Genomic DNA, 25,127 nt, shown 5'->3' on the forward strand with positions numbered 1-25,127 from the left:
TATACTATAAAACTCCACTAAGATTATTTTTTATACAGAAGATAATATTAGAAGTATAAAATACAATTATATTTGATAGATAATTATTAGTATTAAACATTCAATAATTATTAATTATATGGTCCGCGTTTATGTAATACTCCTATGTTAAATTAAAAAATATTCTAAACAATATAAATTGAACCAAGTTTAAAATAGATCCAGCAGAGTCAGAACCAAGTTTAATTAATACTGCCTCGTAAAAAGTGATAGATAAGGTTGTAGTAAGACTTATAAATTGGATATTATGAAATATTTTTACACACTTTTAATATTTTATTCCCTTTACATGCATTCAAAATTAAGAAAATTCAAATTTTAAATGTTGCCTTAGCTTCCTTTGTTTTTTAGATTAAATTTTGGTAGTATTAGTTTTATTGATGGTTAGTTATATTTAATCTGTTTTTAGCTTTAATATATTGGTATTTAATGGATAACATTATTATAATATTTATATGATGTGCATATGCTAACGTAGTACATTAATTAGTTTATTAAATTTATTTTAATAGGTACCGATATTTCTTATATTTAACTATTTTATTTACTAAATTTGATTAGAATGTTGTAAAAATTATACAATATAATTAGTATTTATCAATAATCAAAATAGACTATAATAATTAATAAGTTACTTATTAAAATGTTGTCCCGTATTATAAATTGATTATAAAATTGAGATCCGTAAACATGATTAACTTTAATTTCCGTATAAACTACAGAATAAATACGTTTTCCCGATTAATAATATCTGTATTATCCAAAATAAATGGGCCGAAAAGAGCATTAATGGGCCGAAAATTAATCAACATAAGTCCAATACTCCGGCAAGCTGTAAAATTGAAAAATCTTGCGAAAAGAGCAAAATTTCCTCATTTCTTCTCCGAATTCAGAAACGGAATTCAGAGTCTGCACCGCAACGACAGCGTTTCGAAGCTATGGCGAATCAAGGAGCGAAGAAGCGCAAAGAAGAAAACGCTCGACATATGAAAACTCTACTCCGTCTCATCATCGCTTCCAATGTACAACATCTCTATCAAACGTACATCTATTTCATTTTTTCCATTTTTTTCTTGTTCTGATCGAAGTGAATTCGATGGAATTTCTGATGCAGGCGATCTATGTAGTGCTGAGGATGGGAGTTTTCTACTCGAGTTTCACGTGGAAGCATTGGTTAGGCTTGGTTTTGACTTCGCTGGCCTACGTGATCCCCTACCAGCAGCTGGATGCTATGGCTAAACCTAGCTACACTGAAGACGGCGAGCTCCTTGACGGCGGCTTCGATATGAGCACCGGCGGAATTTGCGGGTGCGTCGATCGTTTTCGTTATTGGGAGTCATTTTGGGGGTTTATGATTAGTCTCGAATTTTACTAAATCCTTATTGACTAATGAAAATTATTCATCTATCATATCGCTGTTCCTTTCCTGTTTCAGAATTGTGAATGCTAGTGCTTTAGTTGGAAATTATACTATAATTTGCATCGTCGTAGATCCTTGTAAAAAATGCAAGATTGTTTTTTATTGCTGGGGTGCTTTTTGCAAATATGATAATTTGATTACCTGATTGAGATGATTTGAACATGTATTTCCTCCTGTTTTACAACTCTGCAGATATTTGCATGATGTGATCTACATTACTTGTTTCGTCCAACTTAGTTCCATCATCTCGGGAAAGTTCTGGTACATATACTTGGTGGTAAGGCTTTCTATCCCCTCCTCATCGATAATAGACCATTTAATTGCTGAGAGAGAGACAGAAGAATGTTCAATTTGTTGCGTGGTTATGTTGTTTGATTTGCTTATAGAACATTTCATCGTCGGTCCATCATTCTTCATCTTGATCGATAACCATTCTAAGAAATTAGTCTAATTGATACTTATTCAATTGATGATCCCCTTCTCCAACAAAAGGATTACGAGTACCCTTTTCAGAAACCTGCTGTCTGGATATCATAAGACAATTTTGAAACTTTCACTGAAATGAAACCAGTTGAACCTTGGAGTGGTTGAGAGCATATTAGCAGTCTCCAGAAGTAACAAAGTGTGGCAGAGGTCTGTTCTTTTGAATAATCACCTAAGTAAGAGCAATGGCATTGTTCGCTCTTAGATTTACTTGTCTGTGTTATGTTTTCAACGATAACACATTACTATTTGTTTATTTATTGATGGCAACAAGCCCCTTCCTTGCGTGCTTCCATAAAGTATCATGTAAGTTTGCTCAATAACATCACTGACCGATGAGCCTTGCCATGAATTGTTTGCATGATACTTGAAGCAACCTTCTTTTAGCCATTGTGCACATTCTTACTGCTGTAGAGTAGTTGATTCAATGAATTTTGATTGCTTTATTGGATTATCTATCTATGTCCAGATTCCAGGATTTGCTGCGTATAAACTATTTGGCCTTGCGAGAGGTTTTATGTCACAGGGTTCAGAGGTACTTCATTATACATTCCACTTTCTTACTTCACCGTGGTGGATAAATCTCACACCATTTTGATTCGGTGCAGGGAGGTGAGGAAGACGAGAAGACAAAAAAGAAGAGAGAGAAAATGGAGAAGAGGGCTTCAAGAGGCAAGTTTGTCAAGACCAGGACCCGATGATGCGGATTTCTTCACACTGAAGTTTTGAGGAGTCGGACGTTAAAAATGCACTAACAATGGTGCCTAATATATTCCCATGTCGGGTTTATGTTGTATCAATATCTGAGAAATGGTGTTACAATGGATATGAACAAGTTTTTCTCTCATGATTTTTTCCAAATATAAATAACTCCTGCCAACACATGAACTGAATGGAAATAAAATAAGCCAGAAATTCGAATTTAAGTTCAGCAGTGGTAAAACAGGGCAGCAACCAAATCTTATAACAGAAACGTAATAACGGCTTTCAATCATGGTTAAGAAGATTCTGTACATTTGAATTAAATCTGCACTCAGCTGAATCTCTACAGTTATTCCGCGATAGCTTTGAACCTGCGCTCCAAGGTCCATGTAGCTTCGTTTTTGTTGTTAATTCTCAAACTATATTCTTGATAGTATCCACTGAAGCTAATCATTGATATGGTGGCTCTACAATATTAGACATGAAACTCCATTAGAGATTCGAATTTGGTAAAAAAACAATGTTCAGGTGATGCACGGTGATTTGAGAACGAACCTATGCAAGAAATAGCATGAAAATTAGTCTGTATTTTATAGATACCAAGGCAGTCTGAATCAGGTGTAACTTACCTCAACACAACAGGTTCGGGATTTGATGAACCACTGGCTTTCTCTATCTTCTGAACTACAGCATTACTGAAAATAAAAGTGGAGAAAGAGATTAGTTGAGGCCTCGAAGAAGTGGATAATCTTAAGGAGGTTGGTATTTCATCATTGACTACTGATTGCACCAAGCACATTTCCCTAAAGAAGGTACCAAAGTTATTCCGGAATTTCTAAATGCCAAATAAGAGTGTAGTACCCATCAATGATTTGATCAGACATGAAACACTGCAGCAAGACTATAGGGCTTTAAAATGCTTTTTGTGATGTTGCCTAACACACAAACCATACAAGAATGTAAAAGACTACTTCTTTAAGTAAGTGACAATCAAAGGAATACATAATATATCTTGATTGAGTTAACTAACCTTCTGACTCCAGCTGAGAAAGCATGATGGAATACAAGATGATGAGCAGGATGCAGTGCATCGCTAACAGAACCAGGAATTATTGACCCAAGAAGGCTGTTTGACTTTCTGCTCTTGAATACCAACACAATAATCACACTCATACACGAGAATCAGTTTCCAAGCATGCAAATGTAGCTACAGTAAAGAGTCCCTCAGGAAGGACAAACGAGTAAGATCAATTTGGTCATTTCTTCAAAAGGAACAGAAAAAAATCTACATCGATTTTTGACAATTAACAATCTAAAAGACAACAATTCTCATTTCGATGTCAATTAGACAGCCAAAATAAACTGCCTAGTCAAATGGACGATAAAGCATTAAGAAAATCAGGAGAAGTACAGATATAAGCCTTTACCTTTCATTAAGATCAAAGCCCAGGGAGAAAATGTGAACAGAACCTGAAGAGCTTGTAGCAAGAAGAATATCTGGAAGATCAGCTGAAGGCCCAAATGATAGAGAAAAGATCGTCGACGAATAAGTACCCCTACGGAAACTGTATGACTGACAAACATAAGACAGCTGAGCTCCCAATATAAGAAGTAGACAACTCAGCAAATTGCAGAAGCTGTCGTTAAAGTTCAAATATTCCAACAAAATACAAAATTTTATAAGGGGAACATTAATTAATACTCTAATATGTAGTAGTTAAAATCTCTAATTTTTACCCAAAAAGGAAATGACTCAGCTACAGTGAGACGGCTCGAAAAGGAATATGGCTCAGCAACAAAGGGACGGAGGGAGTATTATGTATGCTGGATATCCAGATTAAGTATATGTCCAGATTTCATTGCAATTGTCATTATTAAAACTAGATCGGCATGATAAAGATAAGCATAAAGGACGTGGTTCTAATCACTGATACAAGTAAGTGGTTCTAAGCACTGATACAAAAGTAAGGACTTAGTAATATAGCACTCCTTTATTGATGACCAATTAACCCTTTACGTGATTATGAAAATTCTATTAACACACTAACCCATAACGCATCATCAATTTCAAAGAAATTAAAAGCAAATATGCTTGAACATAGCATGGCTAAATATTTGCTGATTCACCTTAGTTGCATCAGAGATTAGATGAACTCTGATTATAGTTCCGTGTTCAGATGCTGTAGCTATGTACGTCCCATTTGAAGAAAAAGCCATGGCAATTAGGGGCGAGCGATGGGCGTCTATCTGCAATTTACCCTCTAGTTAGATTAGAAAAAAAGTGGAGTGGAGACAAGAAATTCCTTGTCACCAAATCAACTAGGAAGGCATAACAAGTAAAACTCTTCTCACAAGAAAACATCAAAAGTAGCAAACAGGACATGAAGCAGAGCCAATGCGTCCAAGTTATCTTCTATACCAGCAAATGAATTATTTACATTCCTCCAGAAGTGATGTCAATATATATATATATATATATATATATATATATATATATAGGGGTGTGATAAAATACAAACTCTCTAAAATACAAACTATACAAACTTTAATCATACTCACTTAATACAATTAATCAACGGTTAATATAAGAGATTTTTCTAATGTCAACATTTTGACATCGAAAAATCAGAATTTAGACACCCCCGTCGACAGAATTTGTACACTCCGTACATCCCCCCGGTGACAGAATTTGTACATTCTGTTGACATCGACCCCCGGTGACAGAATTTGTACACTCCGGTGACATAGTTTGTATAGTTTGTATTTTAGAGAGTTTGTATTTGATCACACCTCTCTCTCTCTCTCTCTATATATATATATATATATATATATATAGGGAAATGATCAAAATAAAAATGCATTTAAATCCAGAAATGCAGCCCAAATCTTGGCCCTAGGATTAGATGATCTAATGGTCAATAATTAACCAAAAACACGGAAGGTCATAATTAAGCAATTTTAGGTCATATTATAATATTTGAGTTTAATGTCATGCTAAGATCATTTTAGGTCATGCTTTGTTAGCATGACCTAAAAACTAACTAACTATGACCTAAAAGTGCCCTGCGTATGATATTGTTCTGCGTTTCTGTATTAAATCTAGTTTTGTATAGATCAAAACCCTATATATATATCTCTATATATATATATATACATATAGGTACTTGATCAACGAAGAACCAATTTTAAACACAGTTATGAGATTGATGATGCGTTATGGATTAGAGTGTTTGGAGAATAAATAAGACCATGGAAAGAACGAGGCTCGGGTGATGAGAATATTAAGATGGACTTTCAGACACTAGATCAGATTCAATAGGGATTGAAATCTTGAATGCCTTAGAACAATACTGGGAAATCCCTACACAGAGACAGAGATATGCATGGAAACCCTCTAAAACCTCCAAAACATGTAGAAAGCTAGGATTATTACAAGGACATGGAATGAAGTATGAAACAATTATAAATGTCATGAAGCACTTGAATTTCATTAAAACATGTGTTGCTTGAAGATGATGGGGAGATATGATAAAGTTGACGCAAATATACATGATTTATCTAACTACATTTGATCCAGTCAAAAATCAGCTGAAAAATCAGAATTCAAATCACAACCTCACAGTGTGACTGCAGATCCACTACATTGTAGACTAGTAAAGACCCTTTTGTTGTACTAGCGGGAAGAGCTAAGTAGGGATTATCCACGCAAGCAGAAAATGCACAAAGTCCTGAACAAAAAAGGACAGCTGAGCGAGTCATCGAAAGATGTGACATCAAAAGATTTAAACATCAAACTTCCATTATTTATGCAATGGTAAAGCTCATCTATATTCACAACCAAGCAAAAAACAAAATCATGGCACCGAATAGGTACTGGATTCAATTATATGTCATTCTAATTTGACTCGGTGATGTTATTAGCGATAACTAATCCCAATTTAGTAAGACCTTTCTTGGAACAGCATTTTTCAACCTTAGTTGCCTCTTCCCCTTCCTCTCTAAAATAGTAAGGTTCAGTTATAGAAGGGAAGCTGTAGCAAACAATGTTAGATTAGTAAAGAAGAAATAGGGGTGTGGAGTAAATTCGAAGGTAACAGCCATGACCCATCAGAGTGTTGAAAGGATACATTTAGATGTACCATTAAAGTTCCTTGAGTTAGAAATCACTTAGATGCAGAAGCTAAGCAGGTCAGATGTAAACAACTTATGTTTTGAAGTAAGATAAAATAGAGTATTTCAAAATCACCTTGTACATTAGGCACTGTATCAATAATCTGCTTTTTTTCCAAGCTGTTAACATCATAGATGTAGGCTTGCTCTTTAAACAAAACTATCAATCTGTACGAACAGTCAATGAAATTATAACTCATAAAATTAATTGGACAGAAATTCACATGGGGAACCATAAAAGAATCAAATATGGAATAATACCTTTTCCTATCTATACGAACAGCAAGAATAGAAGTCAAGAAGTTGAGTTCTCTGAGTGAAGTTCCATTAACGATATTGAACAAACATAATCTCCTTGGTGACAAAGAAGGCTAGTGCAGGCAGGTGAAAAACAAGAGGTTATAAATAAGTACTAATAGGAAGGAAAATTAATGATATGATGGAAGAATGGAATAATGGCTATTGTGATAAAAGAACAATGACTTTTCATAGAAGTAGTGTAAGTAAGCTGAAGGAACCTGTTCACCAGCCCCAACTATGGCAAGAAGATTCGTCCTGTATAGCATTTCAACAATGACGAATGCACCAATAGCTAGCAGAAGAAATTGAATTCCATTAGAAGATCTTCATTAGTTCAAAATACAGATATGAACATTAAGATTTTTACATTCATGGTAATCTTTCATTCAATTGAAGTCAAACTGCATATTACCAGGCATGCCACGTGAATTGTTAAAGTTACTCGTAGCCTGGGTGCATAGCCAATCTCCTTGTATTCCAAGATTAATCAAGAACTAAATCACTTAAGCTGGCACACAATTTTCGTAGTCATCATACCATACCACTTAAGCCCAATTCAATAATGATATCATCATCATCATCGATAACTTTGGCAAAAGATGCATAACGAATGAAATGAAGTGGTCAGGTCATGCCAGCATCCCTATCCCTATGCTGTCAACTACAGTCTAAACATCTTTTTCAACTCAAATAACCATCAATTACCTATCCAATTTCCGCACACTTTTTTTCCGATGCTCATATTCAGAAATACATAAAGAAATCTAAAGAAATTTATTCAATTCCACACCCTAAAGAAAAGGAAAAGGAGCGAAACTGAATTTGGAGCAAAATCTTGAAAGGCCGAAACGTTACCTCGTTCATAGAGGAGCCTTCCGGTATCACAGTCGAAGATTTTGAAGCCGTCTTTGGTTCCAATTGCAAAGTAGCTGAGGGGAAGAAAGCATCGTTTGGATTAAGATATCTGAAATTGATGAATGATCATTAATTTGTAAGAAACGAAACCTATTGTCTTGGTTGAAGGAAGCACAGAGAATCGGATGAGCAGATGATTGGTTCGCCATTTGCGGCTGAATTCCGAGCTGTTTGAAGCAAAGTCGTTTGTAAATCCTTCCTTCAACTTCAGTCCACTTCGATCCATGCTCGTCTCTCTCGAGTCTTTATATACTCCACATTGGTTAAAAAACAGCATATTTTAATCATTTTACTGTTTTAATTATTTTATTAATCATGATATTGTTACTAAGGTTTATCCATCAATTAAGGTTATTTATTACTCCACTATTTAATTGTGATAATTAATTAACCCTGATAAATTCATCAGACATTTAAACCAAGTAACGCAGAACGAGTCAAAATAATCAAGCATAAGAACAATATGGCCCAGAATTTGATCGACCAAGATGATGAAGAAGAACAATGAAAGAAGACTCAGAAAATGAACAATTCGAACAAACAATCAAATTTTGTCATTAATTATTGAAATTGTCGGGATAGTTTTATTAATTAATAAAAGCAAAAAAAATAGTATTAATATGTATAGTTCTTACATGACTCAGAAAGAGGGTAATTCAACTGCTCTAATTTCAAAACTGGGCACCAATTTGAAAATTTAAGTATTTGGTGCTAAAAAGTGTGAATAATTAACATCAATAAATCTAAATTGATTTGAACAAGTGCTTTTTCTTTTCAAAGTGAAAAGGAAAGGAAACGAATTAGACAAACAAGTTTGAAAAAACTGCAAACAAAATATAAAATGGTAAAGCACCCCCAAAATGACCAAACATGCAGGGGAAAAGCGCAAAATTATTTAGAGCAAAACAATCACCACCTTAGTCCACATCTCTTTATCAGCATATATATAGGTACAATACCAAGAATTCATCACAACCGTTTTCTACTTGATGCATTACAAAAAAAAAGAAAGCGAGGCTACTAGAATCAGATGATGGGAAAATGGCAGAAAACGAAGTAACTAAAATGACAAATTGGCTCTACAGTAACATATAATCAAGGTACAGAATTTATAATGTCTCGGCAAAAAACCTAAGAATGCTGCTGATACATTTTCTACGCCCGCAAAGGTGGTCTCTCGGTATATTCCATGCTATTCCTCAATCAATCTTCACTGATGAAAAGAGGTAATGAACAAAGTAGAACGAAGTAAGCAAGCCAATGGTGCCAGTAGAGAGCATGATCGCGATTGCCATTATCAGTGAGTACCCGAGATAAAGTGTAGCCGAAACTGGTCCACTCAGACTTTGGAGGTCAAAGACTAGATAGTTGATGGAGTACAAGAATACGTAGAGTGCAACAGAACCAGAGGCATAGAATGCCTTCCACCACCACATCCAATCCTCAACGCAGAGATGCATGTAGGTCAGGACAACAGATACTTCTGCGCAGACTATCACTAGCAACAAGAGAACGACAAGCAAGAAGCCAAAGACATAGTAGAACCTCCCAAGCCAGATGCTAGAAAGGATGAAGAAAAGCTCAATGAAGAGAGTTCCGAAGGGAAGTGTTCCAGCACCAAGAACGAGAAGCCATGAGGGGTATTTGCGCGCAGGAATCTCTCTAGGGATCTGGTTAGTGCGCACAGGGAACTGAATAGGTTCAGCTCGTGTGCCTAAGTGTCCACCCAAGAGAGTGAGGGGCACTGAGATACAGAACCAGAGTGCCAAGAGTATAAAGTACAAGGAAAGAGGAATAGCCCCAGTACTCTTACTTCCCCAAAGGATAAAGTTCAAGAAAGTCAATATAACAAAAACGATTCCAGGGAAGAAGCAAGCTATTGACCAAGAAACTGATCTCCACTCTGTAGATGTGCCTTTAATAGTTGTCCACACTCTCACGCCAACATAACCAGCAGCAATACCGAGGAAGAGATAAAGCAATATCATGCCAGTCAACAGCATGCCTCGTGAAGCTGGTGACATGAAACCAAGAGCTGCAAAGACAATAGTGACAACGGCCATCCCGGTAATCTGAACCCCATCTCCGACCATCACACAGAGTAACTTCGAATGGGAAGGCTCTCTGAAAACATCGCCAACCACAAGCTTCCATCCGGAAAGCTCTTCATTCATCTGGGCCTGAGCCTCTTTGTCCAGCTCTTCATACCTAGTCAGATCCCTTCTCACTGTTCTCAAAAATATGACAAAAACAATGCCTGCCAAGAAGAAAATCACCATCAGTGAGTTTAGAATTGAGAACCAGTGCACACGGGCACCTTCCATCTTCAGGTAAGCGTCCCACCGAGATGGCCATCTGATGTCGCTTTTTACAAACTCCACGTCATATGTAAAGGTCACCCTCTCGTGTTCCCTTATAATCTGAGAGTTACCAATCTCCTGCGGACAGCTGACAGATGGAACAGTATCAAACCTGTGGAGCTTAGTCATCTTCTCAGGGTCGTATTTAACACTACAAGGGACAACCTCAAAACCAACAATCTCAAAACCTGAAGCCTTCTTTTTGTCAGCTTCTGAAATGACACCCATACCTTCTTCACCTGTGCCAATTATCTCCACACCAGCCCCTTCATACTCATGAATCAATACCTTAAACTTGAGATGGTTAATGATGTAATCATCATTACTGTTTTGAGGAGTATAACCAACTGGGTAGCCAGTCCATTGAATTTTAACCCCATTTTGATTGGTAAACCTCATAGCAGGTAAGTTATCAAGTATCATGTTCACTTGATACAGATCCCGAGTTCTTTGCTTTAGAAGCTTTACATCATTTTCACTCAATTCAGGAGTGGTGCACAGGTAGAGAGACTCATTGACATTCATGCGGAATCGATATGGAGAGTTGTCAATCTGATCTCCCATTAGCAGCTCACCGAGATTCTCAGCACTTTTTTTAATTCCTCCTTGAGGCTTGCAGTAAGGTAGACTGTAATAGCTGAAGGGGAGCTCAGTTTCAATGGAGGTCAAAGAATTCACTTTGGCAAAAATCTCCTCTCCTGGTGAATACGTATGCATATAGCTTCCAGGTAGATAGAAACCATTGCAGGCTTGGAATATAAGAATCAAGTACGTGAAAAAAGTGCATGATTTCCTTCTTGAAATTGAAGGGAACGCCATTGCTCGAAAGAAGGAAAGCATAGAATATTCCCCAAACCCACTTGAGAAAAGCTAAAATGTAGACATAAAAATCAAATCTGCAAAAGGAAGATTCACCCAATCAGTATACTGCCTCTTGATTTAAGTTCAAGACTACAAGTCATCCAATTTAATTGTGGCCAAGGGCTTTTCAGGCCACAATACATGTTTACAAACAAACATTAACCAGAAAATATATTTAAAGCATGTTTCTCATACCTCTTGAATCAAGGTTCTGAAAAGAAATATCCAAGCATGTATTTTCCTAAAAGTGCTTGTATTAATACTGTTATAGTGAGTTTTTTTTTTATTGGAATGCATATCATTATCCATCCAGTAGAAGTTTAACTGCTCAACGGGGAAGAAAAATTAAAAAACCCACAATTTGACCTAATTCAAAGGTAGACTTCTAGAAATGCCACTTTCTCTTGAAGGCATTTAAAACTAACGTGTGACCATCAAATATACAATATGTGCACAAAATGGATTTCCATGTCTAGAAGCTCATATGGAATCAAGAATTTACTACATAGGACTTCAATTCAAGTAAGGAGTGTAACTAACTAGCCACAAATACAAATACCACATAGCTACCAAAATACAAGGTTAATCTTTCAAACTGCTAAGCCTATCTGCCAACTGCTGATCATGATTCATGACAAAGTTCTAACACAGATAAATATGACAGAAGCAGGTAGAACATATAATTAAACAAAAGGCAACATCTTACAGCATACAGATACCTTTGTACACGGTTTGTAAGCAGAGGTACTGTGCTTTAGTCTAGACAATTTCCATTACAGTGTAACATCAACAAGAAGCCAGAATTGGTGTGGTTATCATCTTATGTTCTCAATGCATACCAAATCCTTAGGTTCCCCACCATGATTAAGTCATGATAGATCTTCAAAATAATTAGATAAATATCCGGGCACATAAGAGAGTCAAAGACCACTCAAAATTTAGTAGTTTAGGCTTTTTATACATTTTGATAGCTACCTGAGAAATGACTATTGGGAATTTTTTATCATCATGCTAGCATATGAATAGTGATCTCGAGAAGACGGTGAATCAAAATTCTGGCAGGGTACACAGTTTGTTGAAATAAGCAAAGATTGTTGGGCATGCAGCTCAATTCACCCGTTATTGAAGCTACAACCAATAACCACTAGTCCGAAAACTGACATTTTTCATCGCCCATGCAGAAGGCCAGAACATACTGCATGAGCATCTGTTAAAATAGCAATCTACCTCTATCAAGCAAATAAGGTAAATAGAGCACAAATCGGTCAAATAAACCTTTCTCCATATCGACACAAATCAGTAGGGACAAAAGTAACAATAACTAATGATTCTACATCATGATATTGAGATCAAATGGAAAAGCTGAATAAATCATGGCTGTAATTAAACAATGTTTAATCAATAATTATTTGTCATTTAAGTTCAGCAATGCATTCAGAAAACAATTTACATATAGTTAACTTCCAGAGCTGAATTTGCTTTTACTATCCCTTCGTTAGCAATCTCTCAAACTAATAAGAACCTGAGATCGCCAATCCAATTACTTCAACAGACACACATATGCAAATCTTCAGTAACCAATGAACATCTATACATAGAATACAAGAACAATACTATGTATTTCACCGCGTGCCTTAGGAAGAACTGCATAAAAAGTACAGACGTGTGTAGGAGGTAGGAAAAAGAAAAACACCGAAACTGAAAACTCAATAAAAAGTGCAGCAATCGGATTCATCGATTATCAAATAAAAAATTATCAACCAGATTCATCGTTTCAAACATAGATCTACATTCCAAAACCAGTTGCAATCAGACCTTGTAAAGAAACGTTGATAGCAGCAGATACATAACTCAATTAACCACAAAGAGCTTGAAAATGGCCACAAATTCAAAAAAGAAAATTGAAAATATCGAGAAACTAAGATGAATTTCAAAATACAAGTGAATTCCAAATCCAGAAATGCGAATAGGCGGAGCAAGGGAGATGAACGTACCGACTATGGATCTGAATCCGGAAGGAAGGAAATTAGGATTTAGCCCAAGCTTATGAAATGGAGAATTTTCTCGTGGAGTGGAATGTGTGAGAAAATTCGTGCTGGTATTGTATGGGTGGGTGCAGCAATGCTGTATCGCGTGATTTGGAAGAATAGATTTAGATCTGATTATCTTTTTTATTATCAAAAGACAACTTTAGCCATAGGCCTCCATTATAATTAAAGTCTTCTACTCTCGGTTATTATTGGGGAATTAGATCCTCAAAATCATTGACCAAAATTTAATATTTTTACAAACTTTTTAAAATTGGTTAAAACTAATGATTTGTAATGAATTTTCCATAAAAATAGATTCGACAAGTAATTAGATGAATGAATATCATTATTTGAATCTAAGTATATTATAGTACTCAAGTCAAACACATAAAATATAATGTATGATCTAAAAGATCATGAACTTACATAAATTTTTCGCTGAGTTGGGAATAAAACTTAATTCAACAAAAATTCACGATAAGTTCAGATTTTTGTGATTAACTTTAAAATTTATGAGAAATAGCACCAAATTTTGTCCAAAATGTGTGATTTTAGTGACCCCTTTATCATTTTATCAAATTTTGAATTTAATTTATAAATTTATTCAAGACATGAATTTAATTGAAATTGACTTTAAATGTTCTTCCAAGTATATATATATATATAGATTCTATGTGAGGCTACATATATTTAGATTTAATGCTCATCATTTTCTATAAAAACTACTACTACTATAGTATTTTACATTATAAATATCAGTCCCATACCAAAGCATCATATTTCATTGGACAGAATCTGAATTCCATAGAAGTTTGAGAGCATCCACAACCGTGCTCTTGCCAGCGGCACGGTTGTGGGCCCGACCCCACTTTTTCTACCTGCTCTCTGGCAAGAGCACAACACCCACAGCTGTGCTCTTCCGCAAGGACGAGCACAATTAATTTAAAATTTAATTACACAAAAACATTTCCATAATACTAAAATTCATTAAAAACCACAATAAATATTACAAATTACAAATAAAATAAAAAAAGTCATAATTAAAATCCTAAAAATTAAAAATTACATAATTAAAATCCTAAAAATTAAAAATTACATAATTAAAATACTAAAAATTTAAAATTACATAATTAAACTCCCAAAAATTAAAAATTACATGATTATTGACTAATATTACCCGAGGAAGACTACGCATCCGGCGGCACCAACCCCAATTGTTAGGGTATGAGAGAATGAGGATGGAATGGATATGGGAAAATGAAGATGGGAATGGATATTGGAGAATGAAGATGAGAATTGTGTAGTTTGATGTGAATTTTTGGGTGTGAAAGTGAGGGTATTTATAGATGAAAGTGTGTATTTTTGGGGGGGAAAAAAGTGTAAAAAATGGTAATAAACGGTTATAATTTTTTTGGAAAGTGATTTTTTTTTTTTGATTTTTTATCGGTTTTTTAATTAAAAACCGATTTTAAATTAAAAAAACATTTAAAGGCAACGGCTATGCCGTTGCCCAATCGCCGGGCGACACTTCAGCTGCTCGCTGGCGCGGCGCGAGCGCAGCGGCGGAGAGACACATCCGTTCCAGCGGCGCGGACGTCGAGCAGCGCCGCGCCAACGGCGCGAGCACAGCGGCGGCGAGACAGATCTGTTCCAGCGGCGCGGACGGCGGTGGCGACGGCTGCCACCGTTGTGGATGCTATGAAAATCAATTTGTAACAATTTATTTTCCTTTCCCCCTTTTTTTAGGTTAAAATAAGTCGCAATACCTATTTGAAAATGCACTGTATTGAATTCTGAGAAACCGAATCTCTTTATTTTCCACATATTTTGGACAAAAGACAATGTTGATTGGATGACAGATCATCTCGTACACCTATCGCTAGATGAAAATGCAAATAGAAAAACGGTGATTATTCTACTTCTCCTAGAAATTTTGCAATTCATCCAAGTTGTGTTCTCAATGTCAAAGCCGACTCGCCTAGAAACCCATAGGCATTCATACATAAAAAGTCCTTGTATTCTCAATGTCAAAAGACTCACTCGACGCAGCATAGAAACCTCTTCACACCAACAAACGTGAAGTTAGCTTAGTCTCTAAGCAGTCTGAGACAGAGGCTCTGTTCCACTGGCAGCTTCGAGCCTGCACGAAGAAAGCCAATCAAGAATTGCAGGAATAAAAAAGAAGCCAAGAAGTTCAACTATGTTTCCTGTCTTTTATAGAGGCATGGAAATATAAGTTGGAGAAGCGTGAACGGTTTAATCCTCTATTTAGATACTGATACAAGAATTATGTGACAGTGCAAATATGCCTTTCATTTATATGGCACCCTCTGATCCTTGCTGCTCTACACTACATTCATTCTATTGCTTACTGGCAACTCTCGCGGCAATTAAGAGGATGATGGAGGAAGTCTGCTCGCATTTAGAGGTGGTGAGGAAATGCGACTAAGAGGAGGACAATGAACAAAGGGAACAAGATGGATACGTGATAAAAGAATGGAGTGCATCCATAATTAGCTTATGAAGATTGTGATAGTACATGGAATACCTTATAGCCAACCAAGTATCAAACGTTATATACAGATTTATCCATGTTTATGAAGTAAAAGAGAGTGGTTAATGCTCGAGGCCAAAAGGCTTGAATTCGAGTCCACCGTGACGCGGCCTTTAAATTTATGTTCATTTAACAATAAAAGAGAGAGTATGAATGTAGACAGAGGTTACCTTTTAGCCCCTTCACCAACTTCAACTCTGAGAAAATTCCTGATCTTCACAGTGGATCCTACTTCCTGGGACAGATTCGCCAACACTTTCTGCAAAAAGTAGCATACTATATATATCAATGATCCGTAACATTGCAAACATAGTCCACATATGTAATCTGCACCTCACATAACCATTGGTAATGTAACTAAAAATAAGTGTTCTGTGAGAAGTTGTAATTATAATTGCTCTCAAGCCAACTCTTGTTATTCGATGAGAGATTCTGACTTGCGAATCAATGATACTTATTTTGAGGGTTTAGGTTAAAACAGATGAAGGCAAAACTAATTATTTGCAATCCTTCCATCTTCCATTAGATTTAGAAGAATCACTTTGAATAACTTAAAGCATGTGGGAATTGAGGCTAAATTACAAGCCAAAGATAATTAGCATCTAAAGATGCTAACTCACCGTTATGTTTACCGAATCGTCAACGATAAACTTCTGCTCCAAGAGAACTACTTCCTCAAAATACTTTCTTAGGCGACCTTCAACCATTTTATCGATAGCCATCTGAGACTTCCCTGTTTTCTCCGCCTGCATAAGATAGATATATATATTTACTTCCAATACTGAAATATGGACATCCAGATCAAGGCAGATTTACATTTTGAAGCTCCACCCACACACACACTCAGATTAGGCAAGAGATCCTTTTGGACATCATGCACAATTGAAGGTAAAGACACTTTTCGTTAACCATATATAGAAGGTAAAAGAAAATATTCAAAGGTACCTGAGACCTAAGAATATCACGCTCATTGCCAAGTGCATCAGAAGTAACATCTTCTTTTGACAGGAACAATGGTTTTGCAGCAACTAAATGCATTGCTATTTGTGATCCAACACGCTGGACAGCATCCAAAGGACTATCCTTATCCTCTACCTCAAGAGATAAAAGTCCAGCAATGCGTCCTATACCTGAACTTTTGAAGTAATATTAGTAGTGAGTCTACTGACATAGCAATTCACATTAATATTTGAATAGACACATTCGTCCTCATATGAGTAAGAGGAGACTCATATAAGAAAATCCATCAGACTTGTATAACAAAATAGAAAGCTAGTTACCTGGCATGGGACTTGTATGAAGATATGTAGCCAGGACACCATATGAAGGTGCAGATATTGCAAAACCTCCTCCAAGTTTGACATTCTCCCCCGTCATGACAGTCACCTCCGTAATTGCATTTTGTACTGTTTTCTCTCCAGTTAACTTAGGATGGTCAAAGTTTATCTTTAAATCCTGTAAAAGAATTATAATATGAATCATGGACTTTAATTAAACCTGCAGAATAAATCAGTGCAATAAAACAATTTGTGATATCTCCACAAGAATTCTAAAAAATATTGAAATTCGAACGAAGTTACGAAGCACAATGGGGAAACAGAAAGTAGCATCATTACTAGTCAAAAAATGTGCGGTCTTCTCCATAAATTCCTAAGAAAGTAACTCACCTCCAGAGACTCGGGACTGACTGGAATAGTTGCAGATGCTTGTGGAGAACCTTCAATCACTAAAGCAGATTTTGCCAAGCATAAGGCCTAAACAATCATAATTTGAATGAAAGACATATTAGTGTAAAGATCAAGCAAAAGGAACCGAACACAACTATAATTATAACTGAAACTTAATCTTGGAAAAATAGAACCTCAAAGAGTATGATTTTTTTTATGCTGAACAATATATAACTTAATAAAAAAGTACTAGCCAAATTATAGTAGTGATGGACTGACAGTGAAGTCATGAAGCTAATGATGAAATACTTGAGCGCAAATGAGAATAGTTGAATCCCATACTTACCAAATGCTGAAATATTTCATTCCTGGCAACAAAGTCTGTTTCACAGTTGAGCTCAACAAGAATCGCCTTCTTTTCATCCTGAGCCAATGCAAGAAAACCCTCCGCAGCAGTTCGAGAAGATTTCTTTGATGCAAGAGCAACCCCTCTTTTCCTTAACTCATTCTGTGCAGCCTCTGGAGTAACCCACCATAAATAATGCATGCATGGATACAAAATAAGTAATTGAAAACAAGAGAGAAGGACATTTGTGGCTCACCAATGTCCCAGTCGCAAGCAACAAGAGCAGATTTGACTTCCTTCATCGGAGCACTTGTTCTTTCCCTCAGCTGTTTTATGAGGTTAACTTGTTCAGATGAGGAAGCTTCAGATGCGTAATTCCGAGTGAAGTGTATTCCAAAGCCATTGATACATTCCGAATAATTTGGTACTCCAGCAGCATTTCTTTCTGAGAGTGTAGTAAATAAGAATCCTTTATGCGTGATAGAAGCAGAAGAATGGCCATGGCTGACTGGCCTAATCAGCCTTTTGTATAGAATTTCAACTGGCCGCTTCATACAATGTGTCAAGCCCATCCCAGTTATTATAAAGGATTAACAGTCACAACCTGGTAGCAGTAACATGAGCATTGAGAGACTTCCATCCCACAATGATAAATTAATGCATCAACAAATCCAATCTTGAACATGTACAGCTGCATAATTATGACTGCTCTTTGTATACAATACTAATAACTACCGCATAAACTTAAATTTCAAACACAAATTACACAATTCTACTATTCAATCACAGCTCCTCAATTCGATAGTAAAATTTCACTGACAATATTGAGCTACATAAACCAGCATACATGCCATAAAAGTGGAGCGAAATTTTGCGCCATTCCAATTTAAATTAGAAAATCTCCTCCCAAAACTCAAACAAAGTAAAGTATGAAAACCCCTAGTATTTCAAATCGAGTGTTGACAAAGTATCCATTTTCTGAAATTGGTTGAATCGACAAAATCCTTTCAATTCTTAATCACGACAGAGATCCATTTCTCAATCCAATTCATTGAATTCCACAGATGGGTTACCGATTCAGAGAGAGATTTACCTCGCCGCCGGAGTCCTGAACCGCGTGAACCTGTAGATATTTTTGAACTGCTTGGGTTTTCAGAGGGTTTAAGGAAAACAGGTTAAGCGGGGGCAGCGCCTGCTGTGGCTTAAACGCAGGGGCTTCCAAATGAAACGCAGAGGGTTTAGAGAGAGAACTGGTGTGATGGCAGTATTTCTCTTGTTCACTCTTTTTAGGTTTAGAGAGAGAAATGGTGTGATGGCAGTATTTCTCTTGTTCACTCTTTTTTACCCATTTATTTAGTTAAAGGCATCTCCATTGGTTTCGCCCGGCAATAGCCCAGCCACAAACTGCTCTTGTCACATCATCAGCACTAAAAATCCTCTTGCCACATCATCAGAACAAGCAAATAGCCTAGCAATAGCCCAGCAACAGTCTAGCCACATCACCCCTAATTATATAAAACAAATAATTGACAATCACACAAAATACGGAATTATATGTACGACACAGATACGGGAAAATTCAATAATATTATTTAAATTAAAAAAAGTACAATAAAAAAATACATTAATTTTAAAAAAATTACATTTAAAAAAATAAATTAAATTCGCTCGCCGGTCCTGAGCCTGCAATGGCGGCGAGTGGACCGGCGAGCGCATCGGTGAGCGCTCGCGAATCGGCCAGCGCTAGCCGATTTTTTCACCGAAATGGCGCTCGCCGGTTTCAATGGTTCGGCAAGCGGACCGGTGAGCGTCGGAAATCGACTAGCCGGCCCGCTCGCCGCCATTGGAGATGCTCTAGATAAGTGCTCGTTCAGGATAGTTTTTAGTGGAGTAGCTATTAAATACTAGCAACATTTTTAGTATTTTATTTTACAATCATGATATAGTAATAAATTACTATGCACTTGTAAAATATCCAACACACAAACACAAGTTTGCAGTATTTGTTATTGATGCATCAACAATCAACACACGGCACAAACTTTAATTTCATTCAATTACTAATACTCCACATTAGTTATAGGATTTAGCTATTTACCAGATACACCCATAATAAATTATTTGTATATTTTTCTAAAATAAATTATGAGTTGTGAATAGGTAAAGAATACAAAATTTAAATATAATCCTTTCTACAGCCCTTCAAAATAAGAAATACTTTAATTTCCTTATAAGTTTTTTCCTTAAAATTATGATTTTTTTTAATTTAGGGAACATTTTTCCCTAATGAGGTGGGACTTTCTAATTTGTTATATCATGATAGTGTTTTAATTGATAAACCTAAATGAATTTTATAGTACTCTCTTCGTCCAATGCTACTCGCACTTTTTATTTTAGATCGTAAATTTGGATAGATTTTTTAGTGTAATTAAATTAGTATTTTAAGTGTAATGAGAAATCACTTAATAAGACACTAAACTAACTCTAACATATTAATTAGATACCGTAATTCTAACTTAAAATAGAAATAGTGTAAGTAGTTCGAGACGATGTGAAATAGAAAAGTGCGAATAACACGAGACAAAGGGAGTACTATATTTTTATTTGAATAAAAGAAATATTGCAAAATAAAAAAATTGCACACCTTTGTATACCTTGCGAAAAATGAGTATATCCTAGAAAATTAAATACTAATAATTATAGAAATGAGGTTAATGCAATTAACTTAATTGTATTACTTAATATGTCTATTATTAATTAGTTTTTGAGTTTGTTATAGTAATATTTTTTTATAGGTATGTAAAAGTAAAAGTGGCCTTGGTATCTGATGGTTTGGCGAATTTTTGATGGTGATGAATGCAGGAAAATACAGATCACGACACAGAGATTTACGTGGTTCGATTTACTGAGGTAAATCTACGTCCACGGGAAGAAAAGAGGGCAGAGTTGTATTGCTTGATCTGTTTTCTACAGCTTACAATACAGACTTGCTATTTGATATTTGATCTCTAGAGAGCCTCCTCTCCTATCTGATCTAAGTTCTATTTATACATTGAACTAAGATCGTGGCTTGCATCACCACTAACTAGGTCGTGGCTTACATCATCTCTAATTAGGTCGTGGCTTACATCATCACTAATTAGATCGTGGATGTCGTGGAGGTCATGAGATCCTGCATGGGTCCACTACTAAATAGATCGTGTAGTGGAGGTCGTGGAGGTTCTGCATGAGTCCACTATCTCCCAGTTCGGTCGAATACTGAGACCGAACTGCTGAACTATTGCCGAGCAGCTTTTGCCGATCTGAGAGTAGAGCTTGATTGGTCGGCTTTTACCGAGCTGTAGGCTGGGCCGAACTCTTTGGTAATGCCGAACTGATTGGTCGGCTTTTACCGAGCTGTAGGCTAGGGCCGAACTCTTTGGTAATGCCGAACTGATACTCTTCCTTGGTCTTTGGGCTGATGGGCCGTCACTGCTATTGGGCTTGTTTAGTACGTACCCCATCACTACCCCCCCCGAAAAGCGAAGTGAATCACTTCGGCGAAGCGAGTCACTTCGGCATTCTGGATAAAGGTGCGGGGGAGGCTGACGTTAGGGGACGTGCCTTGCGCGTGACTGCATTAAATGCGACAGTAAAATCCGGCCGTTGAATCCTGAAAAGGTGGGATTCGAAACGGTGCGATGATTTTGAAATCTTCTCCGAATCTGATAAATACGTCCTTTCTTCATCAGTTGAACACTTTTGCTATTGCTTCTTCTGCATTCTCTCTCTTTTGCGAAAAAATTTTCTTCCGCTTTCAAGAATTTCTTCAGAATTTCTTCAGACTTTCAAAGAGTAAGAACTATGTCTTCTTCTTCATCTTCTGAGTCAGGTAGCGGTAGGAAAGGGGGTAAGGGGTCTTCTAGCCGGAAAGAATCCGGGGAGAAGACCGTAGAGTATTTTCACAGCATCTTGAGTAAGGATACTGTGATATCCTTACACGAAAAATATTTTTTTCCTGGGGGAAAGGTTGCGATTCCCGACGACCTTCATAGGGCTGACTCGCCGCCGGAGGGTTACGCCACCGTTTATGAAGCCGGCTTGGAATGCGGGCTTCGTTTCCCTCTTCCCCCTGCCTTTGTAGAGCTGCTAGATTTTTTTCAACTCCCTTTAGGTCAGGTGACTCCGAACTCTTGGAGGCACTTATCGGCCTTTGCTGCCGAACTGCGTAGGCTAGACAAGGATCTGTCTCTGAGGGCAATCCTTAATTTCTTCCAGTTTAAGAGGAAGGGATCTTGGTTTTACTTGATCCCTTTACAGCCCTTTAGAGCCTTTTGTAAAACCAAATGGCCGAAATGGCAAAATCGCTTCTTTTTTTATAATAGGACTTCGACTTCGGACTTTTCCTGGAGAGGGCCGAAGTCCGTTATTCCTCACCCTCGGGTAGAACCGTTGGACGAGCTCGAGGCCGAGCTCAATAAGATTCCCATGATTAGGAAGCAGTACTCGGAGTCTGAGCTCGTCAAGGGCGACTTCTTGTTCGACTCCTCGTCTTCGGACGAAGAGGCTGAGGGTGAGGATTTCTTTTTTATGCATTACTGCTTTGACGACGAAAACTAACCTTGTTTTCTTGCTTTTTGGCAGTGTACATGCTGAATAAGATTAGCCGCAAATCCTCCGAGCTTAAGGAGCCGGAGAAAGAGAAGGCTACCAGCTCGGCGCCTGATGCCGAGAAGAATCCGAAGAGGCAAAAGACCTCTTCGGATCCAAAGAAGCCGGAGTCGACTTCGGCAAGTAGGAAGGGGAAGACCCAGAAGCCCCCAAGAGCGCCAGAGAAAGACGTGGTCTTGGCGCCTCCTTCGGAGCATATCTGTGAGCCATTTTTATGGCCCACGGACTTCGCCGAGGTGAACTTTCTTCTTGATTTTCTGGCCTTGCTTTTTTTCTCTGTATTTTTTGTAGCCCCTCTGTTGACTTTTTGCTTTTTCCATTTTCAGAGGAACGATATGCTCTCCAAGCTCGTCGCCGTCGAACTCTCCAAAGCGTCCAACGACTATGCTGAGATGCAGAGGAAGTTGGCGGCTGCTTGTCACCGGGCCGAGCAGGCTGAGGCAAACTTTGAGAAAGCCAGAGCTGCTAGGATTTCGGCCCAGGATGAAGCTCAGTTTGTCAAAAACCAGCTCGTCATCCAGCGAGAGCAGACGAAACGGAGGGACGCTGCCGCCGTGGTTGCCCAAGGAGAGGCTCTCCGTGCTTTCGCGGAGAAACTCTTTCTGAGCAACCAATTTTCGGCCTTTGTCGGTGATCTGCTGAAATTGATGACCGATAAAGCCGAGCAGGGTCCCGAAGTCATCCTGCCGCTGTACGGCCGAGAGATAGCAGCTCGGCTTCAGAGTCTGCCGGTGCTTGAGGAGCTTGCTTCGTCCTCGGTCCTGCTTTCTGCAGACCAAGTTCGTAGTTGCCGAGCTGACCGCGATGAGAACATGGAGGCTATCTTTGCCTCCATAGGGTCAGTTTCACCCGCTCCAATTTTCCATGGAGAGGGTGAGACCGAGCAGCATGAGCGGCAGACCGGCGATGAGCAGGCCGAGCAGGAGGCGCAGCAGATCGGCTACGGTGGCGCCGAGCAGGCTGGGGAGAGCAGGGAGGCCGAGGCTGAAGCTGAAGCAGACAAGGAGAAGGAAGCTGAACCTCACCGAGAAGGCGGAGACGAAGCTGGCGGAGTATGATTTCGTCTCCCTTCTCTTAGTTTAGTTTCTTCCTTCTTGTAAAACGGCCTTGAAGCCCTTGTGTAGAAAAATTTTTTCTTATGAATGAAAAAATTCTTCTTTCTGCTCTTGTGTCTTCGTATAGCCTTTCGTACTCTCTTTTACTCCTGTTGTGGTTTACTACCTGCTCAGTAATCTGAAATGCCGAACTGACATAGCTGCTCTATATTCTGAACTCTTAAGGAGCTGGAGGTACTTCACTGGAAGCGGCTGTACTCTTCGGCTTTAGACGAAGCTGAGAAAAGAGCCATAGCTGACCAGGTGAAGAATGACGAACTCTTGGCTCGTTCAGTGAAGCTGGAGGCCGACAATAAGGACTTAGAGTCCGAAAAGAAAGATCTGGAGGCCGAGCTGAATACCGCCGTCGCTGAGAGGACTGCGTATGAGGATTTCATCTGCAGGCGCGGGGGAATGACCATCTCTGAAGTTCAGGAACGAGTTGACGAACTGTGGGAGGAATATCACGTACTCCGGAGGAACAATGCGCTGGAGAGCTCGGCTTGCCAACAAGTCGTGAAATCATTGCGGCGCTGGGCTTCTCGGTACGACATTATTCTTTCCCGGCGTCCCTCAATCGAGAGATTCCTTAGGCATTTCCCGCCAACAGATGGTCGCACTCCAGCTCGAACCCCTGATTCACTTGCTCAAAACCCTACTCCAAGTCAGCAACGAACTCAGGAACAGCCGGAAACGTCAAGACGAGAACGGACTCAGGAGCAACCGGAAACGTCAAGACAAGGACGGACTGAAGTTCGTAGAGGAGCTGTTATTATGAGTGAGCAAGATCAACAAATGCTTCGTGAAGAGACTCTTCGCCGCCGAGGTGCTAGAGCTTCCCGGGCTCAGGGAAGAGGCGGTAGGTCGATTAGAGCATCTCGTCGACCTGCTTATTCTTCAGCTGCCGAGAACGCTCGAACTCGGCTTCACGAGGATTTTGTGAATAGATGGCTCAACTTTAGCAACCAGGGACAGTAGAATAGTCCTTTGTAATGGCGTAACGCCTTCTCGTAGGGCAGCAGAATTGTATGCCGAACAAGTTTTAATAAATGAAATCTTCATTTCGCTTCTATCACTGCGTATTTACAGCTCAGCGAAAAAAATTTCATCGTGCTCGTCCTCGGTCTTATGAAGTAAACTTCTTTGACCGGACTCGTCCTCGGTCTTATGAAGTAAGCTTCTTTGACCGGACTCGTCTTTGGTCTTATGAAGTAAACTTCTTTGACCGGACTTAGTCCTCGATCTTATGAAATAAACTTCTTTGACCGGACTCGTCTTTGGTCTTATGAAGTAAATTTCTTTGACCGGACTAAGCTTGTGTCCTAATTTGGCGAGTTTTATCGCTTGGATCGGACTTTCCCTTGTCCTAATTCGGCGAGTTTTATCGCGTGGATCGGACTTTCCCTTTGTTGCAGTTCGTTTCAGACGAACTGCTTGTTTCTTAAGCCGAATTGTGGTCTTGTATCCTCCTTAGAAGCTTGGACTCACAATCGTTGGCTTATTGTTGCAGTTCGTTTCAGACGAACTGCTTGTTTT

The 25,127-nt window shown here is 38.2% G+C and overlaps 4 protein-coding genes across 6 annotated transcripts; 1 reads left to right on the forward strand and 3 right to left on the reverse strand.

Moving 5' to 3' along the window:
- Window positions 1-891: 891 nt before the first annotated feature.
- LOC121752422 (transmembrane protein 208-like) lies at window positions 892-2,809 on the forward strand. The gene is made up of 5 exons (XM_042147492.1): window positions 892-1,061; window positions 1,154-1,347; window positions 1,652-1,736; window positions 2,412-2,477; window positions 2,551-2,809. Exons 1-5 carry the CDS (start codon window positions 978-980, stop codon window positions 2,641-2,643), a joined length of 522 nt encoding a protein of 173 aa, XP_042003426.1. The 5' UTR covers window positions 892-977; the 3' UTR covers window positions 2,644-2,809.
- Window positions 2,810-2,831: 22 nt separating this feature from the next.
- LOC121752421 (autophagy-related protein 18b-like) lies at window positions 2,832-8,280 on the reverse strand. Of its 2 annotated transcripts, XR_006040308.1 has the most exons (12): window positions 8,120-8,280; window positions 7,970-8,043; window positions 7,333-7,406; window positions 7,076-7,185; window positions 6,891-6,982; window positions 6,260-6,372; window positions 4,772-4,891; window positions 4,072-4,217; window positions 3,675-3,782; window positions 3,506-3,579; window positions 3,274-3,339; window positions 3,037-3,111 (listed from the first exon to the last, which is right to left on the reverse strand). XR_006040308.1 is itself a non-coding variant. In XM_042147490.1 (11 exons), the coding sequence occupies exons 1-11, from the start codon at window positions 8,176-8,178 to the stop codon at window positions 2,994-2,996; spliced, it is 1,080 nt and encodes a 359-aa protein (XP_042003424.1). In that variant the 5' UTR covers window positions 8,179-8,280; the 3' UTR covers window positions 2,832-2,993. The 2 variants fall into 2 exon arrangements, 1 of the variants encoding a protein (XP_042003424.1); XM_042147490.1 differs by lacking the exon at window positions 3,506-3,579 and having other exon boundaries at window positions 2,832-3,111.
- Window positions 8,281-8,923: 643 nt separating this feature from the next.
- On the reverse strand, window positions 8,924-13,401 carry LOC121752288 (transmembrane 9 superfamily member 12). The gene is made up of 2 exons (XM_042147275.1): window positions 13,245-13,401; window positions 8,924-11,285 (listed from the first exon to the last, which is right to left on the reverse strand). Exon 2 carries the CDS (start codon window positions 11,227-11,229, stop codon window positions 9,229-9,231), a length of 2,001 nt encoding a protein of 666 aa, XP_042003209.1. The 5' UTR covers window positions 11,230-11,285; window positions 13,245-13,401; the 3' UTR covers window positions 8,924-9,228.
- Window positions 13,402-15,071: 1,670 nt separating this feature from the next.
- Window positions 15,072-19,158, reverse strand: LOC121752260 (elongation factor Ts, mitochondrial-like). Of its 2 annotated transcripts, none has more exons than XM_042147237.1 (9): window positions 18,941-19,158; window positions 18,104-18,451; window positions 17,848-18,020; window positions 17,502-17,588; window positions 17,115-17,289; window positions 16,780-16,964; window positions 16,455-16,580; window positions 16,005-16,093; window positions 15,072-15,420 (listed from the first exon to the last, which is right to left on the reverse strand). In XM_042147237.1, the coding sequence occupies exons 2-9, from the start codon at window positions 18,417-18,419 to the stop codon at window positions 15,375-15,377; spliced, it is 1,197 nt and encodes a 398-aa protein (XP_042003171.1). In that variant the 5' UTR covers window positions 18,420-18,451; window positions 18,941-19,158; the 3' UTR covers window positions 15,072-15,374. The 2 variants fall into 2 exon arrangements, with proteins under 2 accessions (XP_042003171.1, XP_042003172.1); XM_042147238.1 differs by having other exon boundaries at window positions 18,104-18,480.
- Window positions 19,159-25,127: the final 5,969 nt, after the last annotated feature.

Source organism: Salvia splendens, chromosome 10, assembly GCF_004379255.2.
Source record: "Salvia splendens isolate huo1 chromosome 10, SspV2, whole genome shotgun sequence".
Lineage (NCBI taxonomy): Eukaryota > Viridiplantae > Streptophyta > Magnoliopsida > Lamiales > Lamiaceae > Salvia > Salvia splendens.